This window comes from Salmo salar, chromosome 06 (genome assembly GCF_965601325.2).
Source record: "Salmo salar chromosome 06, fSalSal1, whole genome shotgun sequence".
Classification (NCBI taxonomy): Eukaryota; Metazoa; Chordata; class Actinopteri; order Salmoniformes; family Salmonidae; genus Salmo; species Salmo salar.
Genome location: NC_138296.1, coordinates 81,249,375 through 81,276,973, shown reverse-complemented (window position 1 = coordinate 81,276,973; position 27,599 = coordinate 81,249,375). Strand labels below are relative to the sequence as shown.

At 48.2% G+C, this 27,599-nt stretch overlaps 1 protein-coding gene across 9 annotated transcripts in view; it reads right to left on the bottom strand.

The window, feature by feature from the left end:
* Positions 1-27,599, bottom strand: part of LOC106608118 (serine/threonine-protein kinase MRCK alpha) — a 117,574-nt gene that overhangs the window by 8,372 nt on the left and 81,603 nt on the right. For 5 of the 9 annotated variants that reach the window (XM_014205845.3, XM_045721031.2, XM_045721033.2 and 2 more), the window contains 21 exons: positions 26,392-26,543; positions 26,055-26,146; positions 25,767-25,843; positions 18,416-18,454; positions 16,864-16,974; positions 16,668-16,751; positions 16,401-16,506; positions 15,988-16,124; positions 15,519-15,658; positions 15,311-15,392; positions 14,919-15,138; positions 14,622-14,684; positions 11,854-12,107; positions 11,299-11,638; positions 8,336-8,433; positions 8,152-8,236; positions 7,863-7,986; positions 5,960-6,077; positions 5,598-5,718; positions 5,144-5,307; positions 1,739-1,813 (listed from right to left, as the gene is read on the bottom strand). In XM_014205845.3, coding sequence (XP_014061320.2) covers positions 1,739-1,813; positions 5,144-5,307; positions 5,598-5,718; positions 5,960-6,077; positions 7,863-7,986; positions 8,152-8,236; positions 8,336-8,433; positions 11,299-11,638; positions 11,854-12,107; positions 14,622-14,684; positions 14,919-15,138; positions 15,311-15,392; positions 15,519-15,658; positions 15,988-16,124; positions 16,401-16,506; positions 16,668-16,751; positions 16,864-16,974; positions 18,416-18,454; positions 25,767-25,843; positions 26,055-26,146; positions 26,392-26,543 — 2,682 coding nt within the window. The remainder of the gene's footprint in view (positions 1-1,738; positions 1,814-5,143; positions 5,308-5,597; positions 5,719-5,959; positions 6,078-7,862; positions 7,987-8,151; positions 8,237-8,335; positions 8,434-11,298; positions 11,639-11,853; positions 12,108-14,621; positions 14,685-14,918; positions 15,139-15,310; positions 15,393-15,518; positions 15,659-15,987; positions 16,125-16,400; positions 16,507-16,667; positions 16,752-16,863; positions 16,975-18,415; positions 18,455-25,766; positions 25,844-26,054; positions 26,147-26,391; positions 26,544-27,599) is intronic. The other 4 variants (XM_045721030.2, XM_014205846.3, XM_045721034.2 and 1 more) reach the window with 3 other exon arrangements.

Sequence of the window (27,599 nt, the reverse complement as noted above, 5' to 3'; positions counted from 1 at the left end):
TTAGGGTAAGGCCACAGGGTTAGGCCATGGGGTTAGGGTAAGGCCACAGGGTTAGGCCATGGGGTTAGGGTAAGGCCACAGGGTTATGCCACGGGGTTAGGGTAAGGCCACAGGGTTAGGCCATGGGGTTAGGGTAAGGCCACAGGGTTAGGCCACGGGGTTAGGGTAAGGCCACAGGGTTAGGCCATGGGGTTAGGGTAAGGCCACAGGGTTAGGCCATGGGGTTAGGGTAAGGCCACAGGGTTAGGCCATGGGGTTAGGGTAAGGCCACAGGGTTAGGCCATGGGGTTAGGGTAAGGCCACAGGGTTAGGCCATGGGGTTAGGGTAAGGCCACAGGGTTAGGCCATGGGGTTAGGGTAAGGCCACAGGGTTAGGCCATGGGGTTAGGGTAAGGCCACAGGGTTAGGCCATGGGGTTAGGGTAAGGCCACAGGGTTAGGCCATGGGGTTAGGGTAAGGCCACAGGGTTAGGCCATGGGGTTAGGGTAAGGCCACAGGGTTAGGCCATGGGGTTAGGGTAAGGCCACAGGGTTAGGCCATGGGGTTAGGGTAAGGCCACAGGGTTAGGCCATGGGGTTAGGGTAAGGCCACAGGGTTTGGGTAAGGCCACAGGGTTTGGGTAAGGCCACAGGGTTTGGGTAACGTGCAGGCCACAGGGTTATGCCACAGGGTTAGGCCACAGGGTTAGGCCATGGGGTTAGGGTAAGGCCACAGGGTTTGGGTAAGGCCACAGGGTTTGGGTAAGGCCACAGGGTTTGGGTAAGGCCACAGGGTTTGGGTAACGTGCAGGCCACAGGGTTATGCCACAGGGTTAGGCCACAGGGTTAGGCCATGGGGTTAGGGTAAGGCCACAGGGTTTGGGTAAGGCCACAGGGTTTGGGTAAGGCCACAGGGTTTGGGTAAGGCCACAGGGTTTGGGTAAGGCCACAGGGTTTGGGTAAGGCCACAGGGTTTGGGTAACGTGCAGGCCACAGGGTTAGGCCACAGGGTTAGGCCACAGGGTTAGGCCACAGGGTTAGGCCACAGGGTTAGGCCACAGGGTTAGGCCACAGGGTTACGGTTAGGCCACAGGGTTACGGTTAGGCCACAGGGTTACGGTTAGGCCACAGGGTTTGGGTAAGGCCACAGGGTTTGGGTAACGTGCAGGCTACAGGGTTTGGGTTAGGCCACAGGGTTAGGCCACAGGGTTAGGGTTAGGCCACAGGGTTAGGGTTAGGCCACAGGGTTACGGTTAGACCACAGGGTTAGACCACAGGGTTAGGCCACAGGGTTAGGGTTAGGCCACAGGGTTAGGGTTAGACCACAGGGTTAGGGTTAGACCACAGGGTTAGGGTTAGGCCACAGGGTTAGGCCCCAGGGGGACAATATGGAAACAGACAGACAAACACATGCAGGGTAGGATGGTGACACACTATTCTGAAAACCAAATCAGGAACTTAAGAGCGGAGCCACACTAGAGCAGGCCAGGGGAGAGGGGGACGAGCAACGCCCCTCTAGCCAGAGACAAGGGGGGGGCAGGGCATCTGTGACATAGCCATCAGATGCTATTAGGGCTGAAATAGGGCAGTGGACAGGAGGGGGACTGATGGTGGCTTTGGGGCAAAGCTTCACAACTGTGTGTGTGTGTGTGTGTGTGTGTGTGTGTGTGTGTGTGTGTGTGTGTGTGTGTGTGTGTGTGTGTATGGTTGAGGATACAGTGTGTCTGGGTTGGTTGTATATGTGTGTGTGCTGACATTACCTTCATCTTACTAAGCAGGGTCCTTAAAGCCCTTTTCAGATCAGGGGTCTTCTCCGATGGCGAGACCGCCTGCCACTGGAGAGGTAAGAGTTACAGACTCAGCGGCCCAGCCCAGAGAACAACATGCTGGGGCTGGAGGTGCGTAGAGGAGAGAGCTGGGGGGGGGGGGGGGGGGGGGGGGTGAGATGGGGGCAGGCGCAAATCACGATGGAGCCAGCCAGGTATGAGGAACAGTGGGGGGGGGTACGGTAGACAGTCAGCCAGGTCTGAGGGAGGGGGGGGGGGTAACGGTAGACAGTCAGCCAGGTCTGAGGGAGGGGGTAACGGTAGACAGTCAGCCAGGTCTGAGGGGGGGGGTAACGGTAGACAGTCAGCCAGGTCGGAGGGGGGGGACAGTAGACAGTCAGCCAGGTCGGAGGGAGGGGGAGGTACGGTAGACAGCCAGGCCAGGTCTGAGGGAGGGGGGGGTACGGTAGACAGCCAGGCCAGGTCTGAGGGAAGGGGGGGTACGGTAGACAGTCAACCAGGTCTGGGGGGGGTACGGTAGACAGCCCGGCCAGGTCTGAGGGAGGGGGGGGTACGGTAGACAGTCAACCAGGTCTGGGGGGGGGGGGTACGGTAGACAGCCAGGCCAGGTCTGAGGGGGGGGGTACGGTAGACAGTCAACCAGGTCTGAGGGAGGGGGTTGGTATGGTAGACAGCCAGGCCAGGTCTGAGGGAGGGGGTTGGTATGGTAGACAGTCAACCAGGTCTGAGGGAGGGGGTTGGTATGGTAGACAGCCAGGCCAGGTCAGAGGGAGGGGGTTGGTATGGTAGACAGCCAGGCCAGGTCAGAGGGAGGGGGTTGGTATGGTAGACAGCCAGGCCAGGTCAGAGGGAGGGGGTTGGTATGGTAGACAGTCAACCAGGTCTGAGGGAGGGGGTTGGTATGGTAGACAGCCAGGCCAGGTCAGAGGGAGGGGGTTGGTACGGTAGACAGCCAGGCCAGGTCTGAGGGAGGGGGTTGGTATGGTAGACAGCCAGGCCAGGTCAGAGGGAGGGGGTTGGTACGGTAGACAGCCAGGCCAGGTCTGAGGGAGGGGGTTGGTATGGTAGACAGCCAGGCCAGGTCAGAGGGAGGGGGTTGGTACGGTAGACAGCCAGGCCAGGTCTGAGGGAGGGGGTTGGTATGGTAGACAGCCAGGCCAGGTCAGAGGGAGGGGGTTGGTATGGTAGACAGCCAGGCCAGGTCTGAGGGAGGGGGTTGGTATGGTAGACAGTCAGCCAGGTCTGAGGGAGGGGGTTGGTACGGTAGACAGCCAGGCCAGGTCAGAGGGAGGGGGTTGGTACGGTAGACAGCCAGGCCAGGTCTGAGGGAGGGGGTTGGTATGGTAGACAGCCAGGCCAGGTCAGAGGGAGGGGGTTGGTATGGTAGACAGTCAACCAGGTCTGAGGGAGGGGGTTGGTACGGTAGACAGCCAGGCCAGGTCTGAGGGAGGGGGTTGGTATGGTAGACAGCCAGGCCAGGTCTGAGGGAGGGGGTTGGTATGGTAGACAGCCAGGCCAGGTCAGAGGGAGGGGGTTGGTATGGTAGACAGCCAGGCCAGGTCTGAGGGAGGGGGTTGGTATGGTAGACAGCCAGGCCAGGTCTGAGGGAGGGGGTTGGTATGGTAGACAGCCAGGCCAGGTCAGAGGGAGGGGGTTGGTATGGTAGACAGCCAGGCCAGGTCTGAGGGAGGGGGTTGGTATGGTAGACAGCCAGGCCAGGTCAGAGGGAGGGGGTTGGTATGGTAGACAGCCAGGCCAGGTCAGAGGGAGGGGGTTGGTATGGTAGACAGCCAGGCCAGGTCTGAGGGAGGGGGTTGGTATGGTAGACAGCCAGGCCAGGTCAGAGGGAGGGGGTTGGTATGGTAGACAGCCAGGCCAGGTCAGAGGGAGGGGGTTGGTATGGTAGACAGCCAGGCCAGGTCTGAGGGAGGGGGTTGGTATGGTATACAGCCAGGCCAGGTCAGAGGGAGGGGGTTGGTATGGTAGACAGCCAGGCCAGGTCTGAGGGAGGGGGTTGGTATGGTAGACAGTCAACCAGGTCTGAGGGAGGGGGTTGGTATGGTAGACAGCCAGGCCAGGTCAGAGGGAGGGGGTTGGTATGGTAGACAGCCAGGCCAGGTCTGAGGGAGGGGGTTGGTATGGTAGACAGTCAAGCCAGGTCAGAGGGAGGGGGTTGGTACGGTAGACAGCCAGGCCAGGTCAGAGGGAGGGGGTTGGTACGGTAGACAGCCAGGCCAGGTCAGAGGGAGGGGGTTGGTATGGTAGACAGCCAGGCCAGGTCAGAGGGAGGGGGTTGGTATGGTAGACAGCCAGGCCAGGTCAGAGGGAGGGGGTTGGTATGGTAGACAGCTAGGCCAGGTCAGAGGGAGGGGGTTGGTATGGTAGACAGCCAGGCCAGGTCAGAGGGAGGGGGTTGGTATGGTAGACAGCTAGGCCAGGTCAGAGGGAGGGGGTTGGTATGGTAGACAGCCAGGCCAGGTCAGAGGGAGGGGGTTGGTATGGTAGACAGCCAGGCCAGGTCAGAGGGAGGGGGTTGGTATGGTAGACAGCCAGGCCAGAAGAGGGAACCAAAGGCAGGATGGCTATCTAAGGCTAGAATCACTGCTGGAGGATGGCTAGATGCTGGAGGTAAAAATTGCTCTTAACCACAGATCTAGGATCAGATTATTAGACCCCAAATCTAACCTGAACCATTAGGGGGATGAAGAACTATCTGATCCTGAATCAGTAGTTAAGGGTGAATTGTAGCTCCACCTGGCTGGGTGGGTGGTTGAGGCTGCGGGTGGGAGAAGGGAGTCCATGTGCAGATAACCATTGGGGGTGGCTGGGGTCAGGGTTGGGTAGGGGGCCGATTGAGTTCCCTGTGAGGGGCTGTGGTGGGGCTAGCATGCCGGTGCCAGGAACCAATCGGATTGAGGAAGGGATGGGATGAGGCGAAGGGCGAGAGGCACGAGAACACGGAGGCTGGGTGGTGGTGGCAGAGTTATGGGGAACACTTTGATATGTATATGTTTGATATATTCTATATTATAGGTCTTCCACGTCATTGGTCACCAGCTAGAGTATTTTTACTCTCTGTGTATTGATATGGCACGATTTCTCACCTGAGAGATCCTTGTCATATTTAGAGCAACTGTGCTCAAATGATTCATTAAAACGTGGTTTCAGACCCATCCATTTAACTATCACAACCAAAATACAACTCAGTACACTACGAGATATGAGAACAACTTCAAGTCCTAATGGTCTATCATCTGAGACATTCAGCTGATTCAACACAATTCTACCCAATTGTTAGTAGTTGAGTTTTATTAGCCTTAATCAAGTGCACTTCACCCAGGCACCCTAGGGAGGGAGTACGCTAGGCTGGTCACGTACCTCTCTGTCGAACTGGGAGAGGGGTGCGTCGCTGCTGCAGCCGTCCATACCCCCTCCGGAGGACAAGGAGCTCTCGGAGGGAGAGGTCATGGTCTGGCGCTTAGAGCTGTAGCTACCCCCAGACAGCTCTCTCCTCAACGCACTGCCATTCTGAGATGATGAACCTGGAGAGAGAGAAAAATAAAAAGGGATGGGGGAAGAAAGAGAGGATTGGGGAGAGAGAGGGACAGAGAAGGGGAGAGGGGGAGGTAGGAATGGAAGAGAATCATTTGTATCAGTCAATACAATACAAATGCATTTAAATCTACTTTCCATTTTTCACAAGTAACAAGCACTTCCATTTCACTACCCAGGCCTATATTTTACAATGCTTTTTTAATCCCCTTTTTATTATACAATATTTTGTTATTTATCAAGCCTACTAGCCTAGTGTGTTTGGTAGTGTGGCACTTACGGATGCCCAGTCCACTGCTGGCGCTCATGGACCGTCCCGGCTCGGCTCTGTTCTTAGTGATGGAGGGGATGGACACGGAGCCACTGAAGCCTGCAGCACGACTCTCCTGAACACGCACGTTCTGCGTTAAGACAAGAGAGGACAGAGACCGACAGGGACGGATGAGGAGAGAGAAAGACGGGGGCGGATGTCATTATTACAAATATATATATATAAAAACTGGCCGATTAATCGGTATCGGCTTTTTTGGGTCATCCAATAATCGGCATCGGTGTTGAAAAATCATAGTCGGTCGACCTCTAGTCTTTACTGAGGATCTGGTATAGACTAAAGCAGACTGATATGGACTGTAGTGGTCTTACCATGGGCAGGTCTTTGAGGATCTGGATGCCGTCCCCAGGTCCCATGTGGGCCACGTGGTTGAAGTTGGTGGGGTTGGAGATCAGCTTGTTCCTCATCTCTGGGTCTCTCAGCATCTCCCTACACAAGACACACATACAGATCAGCTCACTGAATGTCCCTGTGGAGAGTGAAGGAGAAGTGTACTACGTAGGGTGTAGCAGTGTATATCCTCTGCTGCTGTCTCTCATCCTCTGGGTCTCTGAATAAGAAGCATCTATAGTGTGTACTATGTAGTGTGTACAATGCAGTGTCTACTATGTAGTGTGCACTATGTAGTGTTTACTACTGTGCATTCAGAAAATATTCAGACCCCTTGACCTTTTCCACATTTTGTTACTTTACAGTCTTATTCTAAAATGGATGAAATTTCCCCCCCCCCCCTCAATCTACACACAATACCCCATAATGAAAAAAAAAACAAAAAAAAAGGTTTTAGACCAAAAAATGAAATAATATCGTTGAAGCACCTTTGGCAGCGATTACAGCCTCGAGACTTCTTGGGTATGGCTCTAGAAGCTTGGTACACCTGTATTTGGGGAGTTTCTCAGATTCCTCTCTGCAGATACTCTCCAGCTCTGTCATGTTGGATGGGGGGCGTCGCTGCACAGCTATTTTCAGATCTCTCCAGAGATGTTCGATCGGGTTCAGGCTCTGGCTGGGCCACTCAAGGACATTCAGAAACTTGTCACGAAGCCATTCCTGCATTGTCTTGGCTGTGTGCTTAGGGTCGTTGTCCTGTTGGAAGGTGAACCTTCGCCCCAGTCTGAGGTCCACAGCTCTGGAGCAGGTTTTCATCAAGGATATCTCTGTACTTTGCTCCGTTCATCTTTCCCTCAATCCTGACTAGTCTCCCAGTCCCTGCCACTGAAAAACATCCCCACAGCATGATGCTGCCACCACCATGCTTCACCGTAGGGATGGTGCCAGGTTTCTTCCAGATGTGACGCTTGGTATTCAGGCCAAAGAGTTCAATCTTGGTTTCATCAGACCAGAGAATCTTTATTTCTCATGGTCTGAGAGTCTTTAGGTTCCTTTTGGCAATAAAGCAGAATGTTGTGCGTTTTACTGTGGAGTGGCTTCCGTCTGGCCACTCTACCATAAAGGCCTGATTGGTGGAGTGCTGCAGAGATGATTGTCCTTCTGGAAGGTTTTCCTATCTCCACAGAGGAACTCTGTCAGAGTGACCATTGGATTCTTGGTCACTTCCCTGACTAAGGCCCATCTCCCCCGATTGCGCAGTTGGCCACACCGCCAGCTCTAGGAAGAGTCTTGGTGGTTCCAAACTTCTTCCATTTAAGAATGATGGAGGCCACTGTGTTCTTGGGGACCTTCACTGCTGCAAAAAATGTTTGGTACCCTTCCCCAGACCTGTGCCTTGACACAATCCTGTCTTGTGACTCTACGGACATTTCCTTCGACCTCATGGCTTGCTTTTTGCTCTGACACTGTCAACTGAGGGATCTTATATAAAACAGGTGTGTGCCTTTCCAAATCATGTCCAATCAATTGAATTTACCACAGGTGGACTCCAAGTTGTAGAAACATCTCAAGGATGATCAATGGAAACAGGATGCACCTGAGCTCAATTTTGAGCCTCATATCAAATGGTCTAAATACTTATGTAAATAAGGTATCTGTTTTTTATTTTAGTAAATGTGCCAACATTTTTACTAACCTGTTTTGGCTTTGTCATTTTGGGGTATTGTGTGTAGAATGATAAGGGAAAAAATGTATTTAATCCAGTTTAGAATAAGGCTGTAACGTAACAAAATGTGGGAAAAGTCAAGGGGTCTGAAATTTCTGAATAATTTCCGAATGCACTGTACATAGTGTGCCCCGTGTAGTATGTACTATGTAGTGTACCTCCTCTGCTGCATCCTCTCCTCCTCAGGGACTCTGAAGGAGAAGTGTCTCTTGTTGTTCATGCTGCGAACCATCTGCTTCCTGCTGTTGTCCGACGTCTCAGGAACCACCAACTCGTCACCCTCTGGAATATTAACAAGATGGACCCCGTCGTCAACAACAGCAACACCATAAAATCACGACAATCCTATTGTGGAATACGACCATTAGAATGAGAATTACAATCATTGAGATGTGTACCTCTCCTAACTGACCTGCAGTCTAGATGCCTATCCTGTGTGTCACTGACCTGCCGTCTTGTTTCTGAAGTAGATGAGCCTCACTGTCTCAAGACCCAGGAGGTTCAGGGATCCATCAGGGTTCAGAGGTCGCACCTTCAGGAAGATACAACGGGGTCAAAGGTTAAACCTACCATGCGCACACACCAATTCGACTAACGGCCCTCCGCTACATCTGCAGTCCTATACTCTCACCTTCTTCAATGGTATGGTCTGAATCCACTCCATGGTGTTGACATCAAACACATCCACAGCATTCTCACTGTACACTGACAGGTAGGGGGCGTTGTAACCTGGTGAGGAGAAAGAAGGCCAACGTCAGCTTCAGGCTTAAAGCTACACTACAGTTCAAAAGTTTAGGGTCACTTAGAAATGTCCTTGTATTCCATGAAAACATACATGAAATGAGTTGTGTCCTTCAAACTTTGCTTTCGTCAAAGAATCCTCAATTTGCAGCAATTACAGCCTTGCAGACCTTCGGCATTCTAGTTGTGAATTTGTTGAGTTAATCTGAAGAGATTTCCCCCCATGCTTCCTGAAGCACCTCCCACAAGTTGGATTGGCTTGATGGGCACTTCTTACATACCATACGGTCAAGCTGCTCCCACAACACCTCAATAGGGTTGAGATCCGGTGACTGTGCTGGCCACTCCATTATACACAGAATACCAGCTGATGGCTTCTTCCTTAAATAGTTATTGCATAGTTTGGAGCTGTGCTTTGGGTCATTGTCCTGTTGTAGGAGGAAATTGGTTCCAATTAAGCGCCGTCCACAGGGTATGGCACGGCGTTGCAAAATGGAGTGATAACCTTCCTTCTTCAAGACTCCTTTTACCCTGTACAAATCTCCCACATTACCACCACCAAGGCACCCCCAGACCATCACATTACCACCACCAAGGCACCCCCAGACCATCACATTACCACCACCAAGGCACCCCCAGACCATCACATTACCACCACCAAGGCACCCCCAGACCATCACATTACCACCACCAAGGCACCCCCAGACCATCACATTACCACCACCAAGGCACCCCCAGACCATCACATTACCACCACCAAGGCACCCCCAGACCATCACATTACCACCACCAAGGCACCCCCAGACCATCACATTACCACCACCAAGGCACCCCCAGACCATCACATTACCACCACCAAGGCACCCCCAGACCATCACATTACCACCACCAAGGCACCCCCAGACCATCACATTACCACCACCAAGGCACCCCCAGACCATCACATTACCACCACCAAGGCACCCCCAGACCATCACATTACCACCACCAAGGCACCCCCAGACCATCACATTACCACCACCAAGGCACCCCCAGACCATCACATTACCACCACCAAGGCACCCCCAGACCATCACATTACCACCACCAAGGCACCCCCACACCATCACATTACCACCACCAAGGCACCCCCAGACCATCACATTACCACCACCAAGGCACCCCCACACCATCACATTACCACCACCAAGGCACCCCCAGACCATCACATTGCCTCCACCATGCTTGACAGATGGAGTCAAGCACCCCTCCAGCATCTTGTCATTTTTTCTGCATCTCACCAATGTTCTTCTTTGTGATCCGAACACCTCATATTTAAATTCATCTGTCCATAACACTTTTTCCAATCTTCCTCTGTCCAGAGTCTGTGTTCTTTCGCCCATCTTAATCTTTTCTTTTTATTGGCCAGTCAGAGATATGGCTTTTTCTTTGCAACTCTGCCTAGAAGGCCAGCATCCCGGAGTCGCCTCTTCACTGTTGACGTTGAGACTGGTGTTTTGCGGGTACTATTTAATGAAGTTGGACTTGTGAGGCGTCTGTTTCTCAAACTAGACACTCTAATGTACTTGTCCTCTTGCTCAGTTGTGCACTGGTGCCTCCCACTCCTCTTTCTATTCTGGTTAGAGCCAGTTTGCGCTGTTCTATGAAGGGAGTAGTACACAGCGTTGTACGAGATCTTCAGTTTCTTGGCAATTTCTCGCATGGAATAGCATTCATTTCGCAGAACAAGAATAGACTGACGAGTTTCAGAAGAAAGTTATTCGTTTCTGGCCATTTTGAGTCTGTAATCGAACCCACAAATGCTGATGCTCCAGATATTCAACTAGTCTAAAGAAGGACAGTTTTATTGCTTCTTTAAACCAGGACAACAGTTTTCAGCTGTGCTAACAAAATTGCAAAAGGGTTTTCTAATGATCAATTAGCCTTATAAAATGATAAACTTGAATTAGCTAACACAACGTGCCATTGGAACACATTAGTGATGGTTGCTGATAATGGGCCTCTGTGCACCTATGTAGATATTCCATTAAAAAAATCAGCTGTATTGTTAACAATGTCTACACTGTATTTCTGATCAATTTGATGTTATTTTAAATGGACAAAAAAAAAGTGCTTTTCTTTCAAAAACAAGGACATTTCTAAGTGACCCCAAACTTTTGAACGGTAGTGTGCATTCTGGGATTGGTTTTTCAGCAAAACGGCAGACCCCAGGGTGCTTTGGGGTGGAGCTTGTGAAATGTAACCCCTCACAAATTCACTGACAGACACTCTAGAAGCAAGGACTGACAGTCCATCACATCCACACCATATTTTTCAACATATTCACAGGCAATATGCATTGTTTGATTTTGTTCCTGTTGTTTGTAAACAGTGGAGAAATAAAACTAAAAAAAAAAATAAATAAAACCTTATATAAAACACTTGGTTTATGAAAAGGTTAAAGGGCAACTCCACCACTTTTCAACCTCATTTTGATTATCTCCAGCACAATCCCAGTGTCAACATAGTTACAAAGTTATACCCGATTACATCATCAAAAGTTGAAACATTTTAAAAAGTGATTTTCAAACGCTATGAAATGTGTGGTGACGTGGTGAGCAAGACAATACCTTCCCTTGGGCTAGAAACTCACTGCAGGTTTTGAATATTAACATTCTTTTTACTTTTAATCCTACCCAGTGATGTCACAGAGAAGCATTTTTTTTAGGACCTTTCTTCTTCTCTTTTTAACCACAGATCATAAAAACACACTGTTTCACACATGAAGACACTGGTATGGTGCTGGATAGTGAATACGAGGTTGAAAAGTGGCAGAATTGGCCTCTAGCACAGTTGTGCTGGTTCAGAACTCACAGGCGGAGTTGGGCACGGCGGGCCACATCAACTCCTGCTGGCGCGAGCGGCGGCCCTGCGAGTCCACGTAGACCCCTATGGCTGAGAAGCAGAGCAGCAGTTCCTTGGAGGAGATCTCCACGGCACACAGCGCATCCAGGGCCTGCTGGGATATGAAGGCTAGGGTGTGGTCCTCGGGGTGCAACAGGCTGACCGGGGCACAGTCCCCGTGGATGCTGTAGCGCGTGAAGCCAGCCTGGTAGCCCACACATAGCCGTTCGCTCAGGAGACCCATCCACTGGACGGGACCTGGGGTTTGGAGCTCCTGCAGCCGGCGGTGACGTGCCTTGCTCTTGTTCACCTGGGAGACATAGAACCACCATATTGTTATTTTATGAGTTAATTCTTTAATATTTTTAGGCTTAATCAACCCTTCATAATCCCATAAAGAGCCTATAAAGTTGTTTAAAATATATTTTATGAGCAAAGTTATATTACATAATTTGTAACACACGAAAGAGTAAAACGGCTTGTAAAAGTCCCACCAACCCCATCCTTCCTGCACACACCACCCACCTCGTAACAGATGACCTGTCTCTTCATGGCCACACACAGACAGGTGAAGGAGTTGTTTCGGATGGAGCCGGACACCAGCGCCGTGCAGCCCTTGGTCTCGGCCAGCTTGTAGGAGTCCATCTCCCGTCCGTCCAGCGCGGCCATGGGGAAGAGACGGACGTGGCGGTTACGGCCGGAGATGACCGCTAGGAGCTGCTCCTGGGGGACCAGGTCAATGTGGTGGACCTTCTTATTGTCCCCAACACGGATCATCTCTGTTAGGTCAGGAGAGGTGAGAGGAGGGAAGGAGAAGAGGAAGGGAAAGAGGACGGGTGGAGAGGAGAGGGAGAAAGTCAGGAGGGGGGAGAGGAGAAGAGAGGGGGCAGAGAGTTGTCAAAAACTTCTCCACTGTGATGGCTAACATGTGGTGAGAATTCAACTGCATAATGGGTGAAGTGCATCACCATCTCCAGGTGGGTCCTAAAGTCTCACCATCTCCAGGTGGGTCCTAAAGTCTCACCATCTCCAGGTGGGTCCTAAAGTCTCACCATCTCCAGGTGGGTACTAAAGTCTCACCATCTCCAGGTGGGTCCTAAAGTCTCACCATCTCCAGGTGGGTCCTAAAGTCTCACCATCTCCAGGTGGGTCCTAAAGTCTCACCATCTCCAGGTGGGTCCTAAAGTCTCACCATCTCCAGGTGGGTACTAAAGTCTCACCATCTCCAGGTGGGTCCTAAAGTCTCACCATCTCCAGGTGGGTCCTAAAGTCTCATCTCCAGGTGGGTCCTAAAGTCTCACCATCTCCAGGTGGGTCCTAAAGTCTCACCATCTCCAGGTGGGTCCTAAAGTCTCACCATCTCCAGGTGGGTCCTAAAGTCTCACCATCTCCAGGTGGGTCCTAAAGTCTCACCATCTCCAGGTGGGTCCTAAAGTCTCACCATCTCCAGGTGGGTCCTAAAGTCTCACCATCTCCAGGTGGGTCCTAAAGTCTCACCATCTCCAGGTGGGTACTAAAGTCTCACCATCTCCCGGTGGGTCCTAAAGTCTCACCATCTCCAGGTGGGTCCTAAAGTCTCACCATCTCCAGGTGGGTCCTAAAGTCTCACCATCTCCAGGTGGGTCCTAAAGTCTCACCATCTCCAGGTGGGTCCTAAAGTCTCACCATCTCCAGGTGGGTCCTAAAGTCTCACCATCTCCAGGTGGGTCCTAAAGTCTCACCATCTCCAGGTGGGTACTAAAGTCTCACCATCTCCAGGTGGGTACTAAAGTCTCACCATCTCCAGGTGGGTACTAAAGTCTCACCATCTCCCGGTGGGTCCTAAAGTCTCACCATCTCCAGGTGGGTCCTAAAGTCTCACCATCTCCAGGTGGGTCCTAAAGTCTCACCATCTCCAGGTGGGTCCTAAAGTCTCACCATCTCCAGGTGGGTCCTAAAGTCTCACCATCTCCAGGTGGGTCCTAAAGTCTCACCATCTCCAGGTGGGTACTAAAGTCTCACCATCTCCAGGTGGGTACTAAAGTCTCACCATCTCCAGGTGGGTACTAAAGTCTCACCATCTCCAGGTGGGTCCTAAAGTCTCACCATCTCCAGGTGGGTCCTAAAGTCTCACCATCTCCAGGTGGGTCCTAAAGTCTCACCATCTCCAGGTGGGTCCTAAAGTCTCACCATCTCCAGGTGGGTCCTAAAGTCTCATCTCCAGGTGGGTCCTAAAGTCTCACCATCTCCCGGTGGGTCCTAAAGTCTCACCATCTCCAGGTGGGTCCTAAAGTCTCACCATCTCCAGGTGGGTCCTAAAGTCTCACCATCTCCAGGTGGGTCCTAAAGTCTCACCATCTCCCGGTGGGTCCTAAAGTCTCACCATCTCCCGGTGGGTCCTAAAGTCTCACCATCTCCCTGTGGGTCCTAAAGTCTCATCTCCAGGTGGGTACTAAAGTCTCATCTCCAGGTGGGTCCTAAAGTCTCATCTCCAGGTGGGTCCTAAAGTCTCATCTCCAGGTGGGTCCTAAAGTCTCACCATCTCCAGGTGGGTCCTAAAGTCTCACCATCTCCAGGTGGGTCCTAAAGTCTCACCATCTCCAGGTGGGTCCTAAAGTCTCATCTCCAGGTGGGTCCTAAAGTCTCATCTCCAGGTGGGTCCTAAAGTCTCACCATCTCCAGGTGGGTCCTAAAGTCTCACCATCTCCAGGTGGGTCCTAAAGTCTCACCATCTCCAGGTGGGTCCTAAAGTCTCACCATCTCCAGGTGGGTCCTAAAGTCTCACCATCTCCAGGTGGGTCCTAAAGTCTCACCATCTCCCGGTGGGTCCTAAAGTCTCACCATCTCCCGGTGGGTCCTAAAGTCTCACCATCTCCCTGTGGGTCCTAAAGTCTCATCTCCAGGTGGGTACTAAAGTCTCACCATCTCCAGGTGGGTCCTAAAGTCTCACCATCTCCAGGTGGGTCCTAAAGTCTCATCTCCAGGTGGGTCCTAAAGTCTCATCTCCAGGTGGGTCCTAAAGTCTCATCTCCAGGTGGGTCCTAAAGTCTCACCATCTCCAGGTGGGTCCTAAAGTCTCACCATCTCCAGGTGGGTCCTAAAGTCTCACCTCTCCAGGTGGGTCCTAAAGTCTCATCTCCAGGTGGGTCCTAAAGTCTCATCTCCAGGTGGGTCCTAAAGTCTCATCTCCAGGTGGGTCCTAAAGTCTCATCTCCAGGTGGGTACTAAAGTCTCACCATCTCCAGGTGGGTCCTAAAGTCTCATCTCCAGGTGGGTCCTAAAGTCTCATCTCCAGGTGGGTACTAAAGTCTTACCATCTTTGGTGACATGGATGACATAAAGGCCTTCCTCGTTGCCCAGGGCAACACGCTCGTGATCTGAAGAGAAAACAACAAGAGGACATTTGATTCAGTCTACTGCATGGCCAAAGGTGCACCTGTTCTGCAGTCTTTAGAACCATGGTAATGACAGAGGGAGACTGCAGCTCAACATGTAATGGATCTACACTACAAACTAAAGTCAGATAGAGTTTTGTTCATGTTCCTATATTGACTTCAGTACTACATGGCCAAAATAAAGAGGCTGTGTGTGTGTGTGTGTCCTCCACCAACCTATAATAGCGGCAGACTGTGTGGTCTTGATGAGCGGTAGCGTGCTGTCGTAGGCCTCTTTGGGCATGTAGACGAAGCGCTCCTTCAGCTTGTTCTTCTTGAGGATGCGCTGCAGCTCGTTGAGAAGCCCCACCCACTTGTTCCTCTCGTGGTCGCTGTCGGCCAGGATCAGGATGGAAGGCTTGTGACTGGAGGAGGGGGAGAGCTGGGATGCCGTCACCTGGAGGGGTAAGAGGTCAGAGGTACTAAGAGAGGAGACAGCTTTCAGAACGGCCTCCCACAACAAAAGCAAAAGTATTGTTAAAATCTGAGAAATCTGAAGACTGTGGAACAAGGTGGGGGAGTAAACGTATGAATGTATAAATGCATGTATTCATTAATAAAAGGCTAACCCTGAATATACATGGGATGTCCTTGCGACTGGCATGAATGACGTCCGACGCCAGAACAGAGCTGACTGAAAACTCCTCATCCCTGGAATTCAAAAAAGGAGAGAGAGTGAACTAAAGAACTAAACCCAGAGGTAATTATGATAAGCAGCCATTTCTCTCCCATCAATGGGAGTTGTAGTTCAGACAGAGCTCAGGTTGTAGTCCTTACCTCATGTCTATGACCTGACTGACGACCACACTGGGCGTCGTGGTCTTGCCCTCTCCCAGCTCGTACAGGAAGAGCTTGAAATCACACACCACGGCCACCGCCCGCTGCCAACCCTTCTTCACCCCTGTGGGCTTGGGCACCTGGGAACACACACAGGGACAGACAAACACTTTAGTCTCCCACATAGACCCAACCCTTTTTTTGGGGAGCTATTGGTTGTGCAGGGTTTTTTTCCATCCCAGTACTACAGAGACATATTTTATTACACACACACACACCGTTAACAGGCAAACCTCACAAACACACCTAGGTCAGCCCCTGAGATAGAGAGGCTATACATACAAGGTAAGATAGACGTTTTTAAATGTCCACTTTAATTCACATGTAGAGAGTTATTCCAGCAGGACATTTCAACCAAAAGTTTTTGAAAGAGTGCATAAACAAAAACAATCTTCTGTGTCATACGTACTCTGACGTGTCCCTCGTAGGCGGTGCCAATGCCCCTCTGAGGGTCGATGCCCAGCGGTCCCCTGGTCTGGTCGTGTGGCACGGGGCACACCGCTGGAGCCTTGTCAGCACACGTCACGTGGCACGAGAAGTTACACACTACAGGACGAGACAGGAGAGAATGAGGGGTTTTATCCATTTATAACCACGTCAAGCATTAAAAGAGAATGTACTGCCACGTCGGTCTAGTCCCACTTCACTCTTCCTGCTTCCATCCTAGCAGCCTGCCTTCTTCTCCTCCTTCCATTTCGTTTTCCTTCACTCCCTTTTCTCAAATCCCAGTCTTCCTCCCTTTATCCCCATTCTCCCATCTGTCTCCTCCCTCTCTTCTCCTCCTCCCCCGTTTATCAATCCCCTTCTCCCCTGTTCTCCTACCTTCACAGGTGCAGCCCTGGCGAATGAGTCCCACCATCAGAGAAGTGCACTGGTTACACTTGGTGGGAGCATTGAAGGATTTCACCACAAACTGGTGGGCTTTGGGCTGCAGGGGACAAACAGAGGAGAACAGACAGCCGGTCAAAACACATAGGACAAATACAGAAAGGCTGCGTACACGCACACACACACATTTTATTTAAGTATTGACTGTGGTTAAAACAGTACAACAATATTTGGGAAGTCAAGAAGGATGTCAGGTCTTACCTTGGGTGATGAGCGGCCGATACTTCCATAGCCTCCTGGTCGCAAGGTGGGGGTATGGACTGTGCGTGGGGGGTGGTCTATCAACTGGAGTGTGGGAGAAGAGAGATAGATTTGAGTACAGCAAAATATATACCTTGTATTTAATATATGGCCGGGAAACCAGCATAGTGGTCAAAGTTCAGAGGTCAGCGTTCACCTCAATGGGCTCTACGTCGCTGGCCATGGAGGGCGACCGTGAGCGAGACTTTTTGGAGTCCTCGTCCCTGGATGGGGTGTTGGAGGGAGTGAAGTTATCCACCGAGTCCCCCTGGAGAAAAGAGAGAGGTAAAAAGAAAGAATAAAAGGAGTTACAGGACATGGAAAACAAGGGCTGTGTTTCAAACTCAAAGACACACCCTCCTCCACTTACCCTCGCCTAATGCCCTTGGGGGAAAATCCCCGCGGCCATATTTGTCGTCGGTCCAAATGATTAGCCAAGCAAGGGAAGTTTGCAACGTAAGCCACGCAGCCTTCATTTTCAATGGAGTTTGCAGGTGTACAATTATGTTCACTTCGGGGCCCCATAATTCAATTTGCGACGATTGTACATCCGCTAAGAAAAGTCTGCCAAAACTTAAAACCTCAACATCAATATGGAATCAACATACAAGTGTAAGTAAAAACAAATGTAAATAAGTTAGAAATTGTGCTACTAATGCACAAACACTTCTCGTAAAAGTAATGTTTTTGTTTGGTTATCTTTTGGAAATTGTAGAAATAAAACATTTTCCTTCATCAGAAGTTCCAGCTAGACAGGCTAATGTTAGTTAGCTAATTCATTTGCTAGCTATCATACAGTAAGCGTATATTAATAATGATATAGTTAATATAAGTAGACACGCAATCATAATTGACTGTAGCGCATATAAAGCACCCACAAGCTACCGGTGGCTGAAAACACAATCGTCGCGGGACGAACGAGTGACGAATTTCCGGCTAAGGGTGGTCAATTTAAAAATCATTCCTTCCTCCCTCGCCCTCGCCCTGCAAGTGTAAACTCGTCAGACGTCATGATGCATCATCAGAAGGTTCCACTTCATTTGGGGGCTGAGGGGACAGGGTATGTCTGTTAAATCAAATCAAATGTATTTATATAGCCCTTCTTACATCAGCTGATATCTCAGCTGGAATGCAGCCATGGTGTTAGGGAGTTGGTAGAAAGTAAGGAAATCAAGAGGGACCAAAAAGCACCATCCATGCTTAGAGGGAAAAGCAAGAAATCCATTGAACCAGGTAGATGCACAGTACTATAAAGGTAAATGGGGATTGTGGTCATAGTAGATATAGGACTGACCATCCCATTGGTCAATGGTCATTAGGAAGCCTAGAGGTTGGACCACAAACGCATGAACCATGCACATGACAGGAACGCTACACATAACCCATTGACCATGCTGACTGTACCACGAGAGAGAACAGCACCACCATACACCATGCTTTTGGTTTGGGGAAATCTTGGAGGACAACAACATATAGGTTAGGCTACTGTAGCTAATTGGGGGACTACAGTGCAGGCCAGTGCAGTAACAGACTCCTTATAAGGAAGCATTTGATATAACTTATTTGAAAGTCCAAGGTTGCTTTTTCCCATGCACACAATCAACACAACACAGACAATGTATTCCCATTCATGCAAAAGACCGGATTGAGATTCAGAAGATGATTGGGCACAGACAAAATAACAAGCACAGAGCTGCTGCTTAGCTTACACGTCTGCCTTTGCTAGTTGGCCCAACTGATGGAGAGCGCTTCAGTGGGGGGAGAGAGAGACAGAAAGAGAGAGAGGGATGGAGAAATGGAGAGATGTAAACATTAAATAGGCTAGCATTGCTTTTTTGTGTCCTATCTATTTGTTGAAGACGTCCACATTGAACTGAAGGACTGGGTTGGGTAATCTCTGGTAACGTCCCAAAACGCCAACCTAGTGCCTACACAGTGCACTATTTTTCACCAGAGCCCCAGTGCACTGTGGGGAATAGGGTGCCGTTTTGGGACGTAGACTCTAGGTCTAATAGGGGAACTCATGATGGTACTACCGTGTGGAAGGGAAGCTCACTACAGGGTATTAAACAGAGGTATGTTCTGCAGTGTCTGGACTCAAAGCCAAGTAGCCATGTATGACTTTAAAGAATGTCTGTATCGTGAATGTCTACATGGAACTCTATTCTACATCAAGTAACTGACCCAAGCAGTAGAATCAGATTTAAAAAATACTAATATAAATGGAACAGCGAGGACTATGAAGAGTCACACACACAGGTACAAACACACTATACACACGTACACCTGGATTGTGTGTTGTAGTAGAGTAGTGGCCTAAGGACACACATTTAATGAATTGTGAAATCGGTTGTAAAATGTATTTTAATGAGAAACATTTTTTGTATTAGAAAGTATATTACAGCCATAATTTTTGCTGGAACCCAGGAAGAGTAGCTGCTGTCTTAGCAGGAACTAATGGGGATCCTTAATAAATACAAATACAAAATGGAAGGAATCCTCTCAGTCCACAAAAAAAATGTTAAAGTCGAATTGACAGCGTTTTAGCAACATGAAATCTTATTAAAATCTGTTCTTAAACAGTGCCTTCAGAAAGTATTCACACCCTTTTACTTTTTCCACATTTTGTTGTGTTACAACTTGAATTCAAAATGTACACACAATTAGGGCTGTGGCGGTTATGCAAAAGACTGCCGGTGTCACGGTAATTGACAGTTAATTATCATAAACATGTTTAGTATCTCCAGGCCTCCAAGCAAACAGAATACAAGCCGCTGATGACGCCTGTGGAACATCTACATGTAAAAATGTATAATAAATCAATTGAATATACACCATCACTATAAATCCGTTATTTATTTTAGTCAGGTCTAAAGAAACATTATGTTATGAAGAAAATGTATTTCAGAAGAACAGAATGAGTTGGCCTACTGTATGTTATCTGGCTATGCTCCATGCCATAGGCTGTAGGCTAGTTAATTAGCTGACAAGATATGCTTATAAGTCCCATGCCATTATTTTATATGATTTTATAGTAAGAAGAATATAATTGAACATCCACAATGACCATGTTTTACACTCAGTTTCAACCTGCTGTTGAACTTCTTTTTTCAAATTGATCAATCACAGTGAGGTGAGTTTTAAAAGTCTAAAAATGTGCTTAACAAATGGCATAATAAGTTGCATGGACTCATTCCGTCTTCAATAATAGTGGTTACGGTTGCAGAGGGTCGAAACTTTCCGGGAAATTTCCTGACATTTTCCATGCCCTGGAATGTTTCTTAAATTCATCAAAGAAGTTTGATTTTGATTTTATTTGAATCTGTTTTAATATTATTATTATCTTTACATAGATTAGTTATTTGAGACGACCATGAAAAGCAGTTGTCTAGAAGTTAGCTTATAACAGTGAACCTTTTTTTGTGGGATACACAAGGCAATTCTAGGTCTCGTGGCATATTTTGGATAAACTATCCCCAATTCAATGGAATTGTAACCCTCTGCATGCACAGTGCATTCTTCCATCACATGTACAGCTGATTCTCAAGATCTTGCACACTAATGAGATGCTATTGATCCCACACTACTACACTGTCTGCGCCAAGGACTACATGCTTTCTGGTTAAGTTTTGATACAATAATGGGTGGGGTGAATATATTTTATGACATACATGATTTTTTGTTAACTAGTAAATAGTAGCCTACAGCAAAGTGTGTTTAAATCATTTCTAACTTAACAATTTCTGCTACTTAGTTTTTGCTACCATGTGGGTTTTAGCTTGCTTGAGCCTGCTAACTGAGTGTTAATTCACCTGTTAACACACGTTTAATTTTAAAACATTTATCTTACAAAGGAGTTGTTTAATCTAACTGCTTAACTATTTATCTGTACATGGAACTGTATTTGTTGTTTTTTACCCAAAAAAATTGAATCTTTACAGGAAAATGCCACGGGCACTATCTGATGTGTGGAGACATTTCACTGCAGCTAATGTAAAAGGAAAAGCTGTGTACATTTGCAAATACTGTGCCAAATCATATGTGAAGAATGCAACAAAGATGCAGAATCATCTGGCCAAGTCCATAAAGTTCCCTCAGCGATCACAACAAGCAACCTCTGACAAAAGTCCCTCTACCTCTATTCGAGGTGAAAATGATGAATCAGACAACTTATTGATAGCAACAGCTAATGGTCCTCCTGGAATCAGAAGTTTTTTTTGACTCAATGGGGGAACGTAGTCAGAGAAATGCTGATGAATGTCTTGCTCGAGCTGTGTATGCAACTTGTTCACCTCTGATGCTCACAGGCAATGTGTTTTGGAAGAGATTTCTGAATGTTCTTCGCCCAGCATACACCCCTCCAACCAGAAGTATGCTTTGTCTGAAGTGGAGGAGTCCTACCCTCACATCACATCCATTGGCTGTGCTGCTCATGCATTGAATCTGCTCCTCAAGGACATCATGGCACTGAAAACAATGGATACACTCTACAAGAGAGCCAAGGAATGGTTAGGTATGTGAAGGGTCATCAAGTTATAGCGGCAATCTATTTCACCAAGCAAAGTGAGAAGAATAAGAGCACCACATTGAAGCTGCCCAGAAGCACCTGTTGGGGTGGTGTTGTCATCATGTTTGACAGTCTCCTGGAGGGGAAGGAGTCTCTCCAAGAAATTGGCATTTCAGTCTGCCGATATGGACAGCCCCATCAAGAGGATCCTCCTGGATTATGTATTATGGGAGAGAGTGGTAAGCAGCCTGAAACCTATAGCAGTAGCCATTGCACGGATTGAGGGAGACAATGCCATCCTGTCTGATGTTCAGACTCTGCTTGCAGATGTAAGAGAAGAAATCTGTACTGCCCGACCCACTTCACTGTTGCTCCAATCTGAGGAAACTGCAGTTCTGAAATACATCAATAAGCGTGAAGACTTCTGCCTGAAGCCCATACATGCCGCAGTGTACATGTTGGACCCCAAGTATGCTGGCAAGAGCATCCTGTCTGGTGCAGAGATCAACAAGGCCTATGGTGTCATCACTACCGTGTCTCGCCACTTTGGCCTGGATGAGGGCAAGGTTCTTGGCAGTCTGGCGAAGTACACTTCCAAGCAAGGGCTTTGGGATGGAGATGCAATATGGCAGTCATGCCAACATATCTCATCAGCCACCTGGTGGAAGGGACTTTGTGGATCTGAGGCTCTTTCCCCTGTTGCCTCCATCATCCTCCAAATCCCACAAACATCAGCTGCCTCAGAGCGCAACTGGTCCTTGTTTGGGAACACACACACACACACACACACACACACACACACACACACACACACACACACACACACACACACACACACACACACACACACACACACACACACACACACACAAGCATGCAACAGGCTGAACAATACAAGTGTTGAAAAATTGGTGGCCATCTGTGCAAATTTTTGGCTTTTTGAGCCTGACAACGAGCCATCCTCAAGGTTGGAAAGTGACAGTGAAAATGAGGCCTCAGAGTCTGATGTTCAAGAGGTTGACATTGAGGAGGTCCAGGGAGAAGACATGGAAGCCTGAGAGGAAGACTCCCAAAGTTTTAGTTTCTAGACTATCATTTTACAGATGTATGTTGAAAACATTTTAGGGAGATGTGATGGATCATTGGGGATCATTCAAAATTCCCTTTCTTTTGTTGTTCAGTGAAATCAGCCCATGTGAAGAGTCAACTCATTTAATTAAAGTTAATTTCGTAACTAAATTGTTTTTAAATAATTTTCAATTATGTCTACATATGAACTAATGATGGTACCGGAGGGTAGGGCTGCCGTCTTATCGGCTCTCAACCAATCATGCTATTTTTTTTTTTTTTTTTTTGCATTTTTTGCATTGTATTACAGACTACAAAGTGAAGCACAGCCGGGAGCTGCCCAGTGACCCGAGCCTACCAGACGAGCTAAATAACTTCTATGCTCGCGTCGAGGCAAGTAACACTGAAACATGCATGAGAGCATCAGCTGTTCCGGATGACAGTGTGATCACGCTCTCCGCAGCCGATGTGAGTAAGATCTTTAAACAGTTCAACATTTACAAGGATGCTGGGCCAGACAGATTGCCAGGACGTATACTCTGAGCATGTGCTGACCAACTGGCAAGTGTCTTCACTGACATTTTCAACCTTAACCTGTCTGAGTCTATAACACCAACATGTTTCAAGCAGGCCACCATAGTCCCTGTGCCCAAGAACACTAAGGTAATTGACTACCGACCTGTAGCACTCACGTCTGTAGCCATGAAATGCTTTGAAAGGCTGGTCAAGGCTCAGACCCACTCCAATTTGCATACCGCACCAACAGATCCATAGATGATGCAATCTCTGTTGCACTCCACACTGCCCTTTCCCACCTGCACAAAGGGAACAACTATGTGAGAATGCTATTCATTGACTACAGCTCAGCGTTCAACACCATAGTGCCCTCAAAGCTCATCACTAAGCTAAGGACCCTGGGACTAAACACCTCCCTCTGCAACTTGATCCTAGACTTCCTGATGGGCCGCCCCCAGGTGGTAAAGGTAGGTAACAACACATCCCCCACGCTGATTCTCAACACGGGGGCCCCTCAGGGGTGCGTGCTCAGTCCCCTCCTGTACTCCCTGTTCACTCATGACTGCATGGCCAGGCACAGCTCCAAAACCATCATTAGGTTTGCTGATGACACAACAGTGGTAGGCCTGATCACCAACAACAATGAGACAGCCTATAGGGAGGAGGTCAGAGACCTGACCGTGTGGAGCAAAGAGAACAACCTCTCCCTCAACGTGATCAAGACTAAAGGAGATGATTGTGGACTACAGGAAAAGGAGGACCGAGCACGCCCCCATTCTCATCGACGGAGCTGTAGTGGAGCAGGTTGAGAGCTTCAAGTTCCTTGGCGTCCACATCACCAACAAACTAACATGGTCCAAGCACACCAAGACAGTCGTGAAGAGGGCACGACAAAACATATTCCCACACAGGAGACTGAAAAGATGTGGCATGGGTCCTCAGCTGCACCATCGAGAGCATCCTGACAGGTTGCATCACTTCCTGGTATGGCAACTACTCTGCCTCCGACCGCAAGGCACTACAGAGGGTAGTGCGTACGGCCCAGTACATCACCGGGGCCAAGCTTCCTGCCATCCAGGACCTCTATACCAGGCGGTGTCAGAGGAAGGCCCTAAAAGACTCCAGCCACCCTAGTCATAGACTGTTCTCTCTGCTACCGCACAGCAATCAGTACCGGAGCGCTAGGTCTAGGTCCAAGAGGCTTCTAAACAGCTTCAACCCCCAAGCCCTAAGACTCCTGAACATCTAATCAAATGGCTACCCAGACTATTTGTCACAAGGGCCTGCCATCATTCACTTTGACTGTGTGTTTACAGGCAGTAGCAACAGCATGACATTAGATCTTTAGGCAGCATTTGCCAAAAAGCCACAAAATACAACTGAATGGATTTCTGCAAATATGTAAATACCACAGGAGTTCTGTTACATTTGGGAACTTTACAGTCAAACAACCATGACAAGGTAGGCTCGCTCTCCCTCAGTTGCCTATGCACATCAACAAGATCAACAACTAATGTTAGCCAGAACGAGAGGAGCTCAAATCTAATGAGGGAATAGTAGATAAACCCTCTCAAACTTTTTCACCAAAATCGCACTGATAAACGATGGGGAAAGAGTAGCCGGCTTGCCCTTCTGCAGCTTGCCTGCCAATGCATGCTTGTCCCAACCCACTTGTAATAATTGAATGGGAACTTGCCTGCTTCCCTGCCCATTTGATCTATGCCAAATACATTTGATTGACAACTAAGAGATATGCTAACTGTGGATAACAATCATTCAAGTTCAGAATAGCTACCTAGCAAAGTGATTCACATTTCTTATTAGCTAACCAAATGACACCTAGAACTCTAGCTGTGGCAACAGAAAAAGATATGAGGGTAAAATGTCGGTCACTCACCCAATGACACGTCATCCTCCCAGAAGCTAGCCAACATTAGGCTGCATGTTTTAAGCTTGCTAAATAAATAGCTACATAAATAGATAAGCTAGCCTATTAGCCACGTTATGACTGACTTGTGATCACTGCCCTTGCTAGTTTCATTGTATTAACATTCCCAGCCTTGGTTACACCCGTCCTTTTTTGTTAAAAATATTGAGTCATTAAAACTGAATCCCAAATGGCTGGAGGCAGCAAATAATGTACCAGGCAAGCTGAGATTTACAACCTGATAACAATATTTGTTGGACAACCAAGAAATGTATTGCTGACTTACAGTACATTGATCATGCATTAAACTGTATCCATATATAAATGTAAAACTCTACGTCATGGAATGTTGAGTCAAATAGAACCTACTTTTAAAACCTCTTATAAAGTTGGTTTTGTAGCATAAACTGGGAATTTGATCTTTTTGACTGATATCTGTTTGTTTCATATATGACACGGTGTCAGTTCCACTTTAAGTCTTAGCTAAAAGCCAAGGAGCCCAAACCCTCACTCAATGGCTACCTCACAATTATCCACCCTTTTCCTGAAGTGTGCACTTGCACACCTTCTCAAATGATGCTCACAGACACGCACACAGACGGACACAGAGGAGTATGGGTCACGAACTCACACAAACACTGGATGAAATGACATCACCACTCTTTACAAGACAGCTAGTTAGCTTATAGTCTATCTACAGTCTAAAGCTCCACACACACACACACACACACGTCGCCCACTGCTCAACAGAAACTTACGTCTTCCCAAAACCCAATTAAAGAGGATGAGGATGAGGAGAAAGAGTCCTGAAGTAGCAGAACATGGAAGCATGGAGAACCAAATAAAAACAAGATGTGAAATATTCATACAAATGAAAGAAACTAAATCAATAAAAGAAAATGAATGTTCTGAACAAAATCAATGTTGTTTTTTTTAAGTGAAGGAACAGCCACATAAAAATAAAGGTTTATTAAAGAATTCATCTAATATTTAAATGAATCAGAGACAATGGAATTCAGAAGAGATTATTTAGGTTACTTACATCGAACTGGTCCAGGGCGGAGGTGGGGGCGTTCAGGAAGGCCAGGAAAGAGTTCTGGGAGTCCTGGTGTTTCACACCTACACAAGACAACCATAACATCAGCATGCTGTACGGTGAAGTGGCTTTAGCACAGAGAAAATGGAAAACTGTTGTGCTCTCCCGGCTCCCGCTCTCCCATTTCTTAGTTGGTCCAGTTATTCCATAGAAAAACTAAAAGGTTGTCACTCAAATAGAATACATGGGGTGGAGAGGAGTAACACAGGTCAGAGGTGATGGCTCCAGTCTCACCCCTACGCAGGCGGAACTCCTCTGTATCCTTCTTCAGCCTCTCCATCTCAGCCAGCAGGTCCTGGTTCTTAGTCTCGGACTCCTGCAGTTTACTGAGGAGAGAGGAGGATGGAGGGACAAGAGAATGTCAACCAGGTCAAATCAGATCATGCAAGCGTAACAGAGCAATGGTGGTTCAGACTTTCTTGACAGATTGCAATGTACTGCGCTTTAATGTGCCTGGCATCCCATGTTCCCTATTGGAAAAATAAAGGTTCAGTATATTCTCAGTGTAGTTATTCGACTAAGTAAGAGCTTAAAAGTAGAAGTAACTAAGTAAGAGCAGCAGTGGACGTACCACTCAGTGGAGATGTTGGAGGCCTTGACTTTGTTCAGTTCGTCTTGGATGGTCTGTTTGGCTCTGATCTCAGCGTCCAGTGCAGACTGCAGCTCCAGACGGGCCGACATGTCCAGCTTAGCGAACCTCCGCACCTTCCACGGCATGTCCTGCTGTAGTGGGAGGGGAGAGAGCGAGAGAGAGCGTGAGAAAGAGGTAAAGAAATAAGGGAAAGTTCAATGCAGATGTGAGGTGTGTGTGTGTGTGTGTGTGTGTGTGTGTGTGTGTGTGTGTGTGTGTGTGTGTGTGTGTGTGTGTGTGTGTGTGTGTACAGTGCATTCGTAAAGTATTCAGACCCCTTGACATTTTCCACTTTTTGTTACGTTACAGCCTTATTAAAAAAAAATATCCTTATCAATCTACACATAATGATAGACATTTTTGCAAATGTATTAAAAATAAAAAACTGAAATATCTTATTTACATAAGCATTCAGACCCTTTGCTATGAGACTCGAAATTGAGCTCAGGTGCATCCTGTTTCCATTGATCATCCTTGAGATGTCTCTACAACTTGGGAGTCCACCTGTGGTAAATTCCATTGATTGGGCATGATTTGGAAAGCACACATCTGTCTATATAAGGTCCCACAGTTGACAGTGCATGTCAGAGCAAAAACCAAGCTATGAGGTCAAAGGAATTGTCCGTAGATCTCAAAGACAGGATCTGGGGAACAGTTGAAGGTCCCCAAAAACACAGTGGCCTCAATAATTCCTAAATGGAAGAAGTTTGGAACCACCAAGACTCTTCTGAGAGCCACCAGACCAAACTGAGCAATCGGAGAAGAAGGGCCTTGGTCAGGGAGGTGACCAAGAACCCAAAGGTCACTCTGACAGAGCTCCAGAGTTCCTCTGTGGAGATGGGAGAACCTTCCAGAAGGACAACCATCTTTGCAGCCCTCCACCAATCAGGCCTTTATGGTAGAATGGCCAGACGTAAGCCACTCCTCAGTAAAAGGCACATGGAGTTTGCCAAAAATGCACCTAAAGACTCTCAGACCATGAGACACAAGAAATTGAAATATTTGGCCTGAATGCCAAGCGGCAACTCTGTAGGACACCAGGCACCATCCATTCGGTGAAGCATGGTGGTGGCAGCATCATGCTGTGGGGATGTTTTTCAGTGGCAGGGTCACGGCAAAGATGAACGAAGCAAAGTACAGAGAGATTC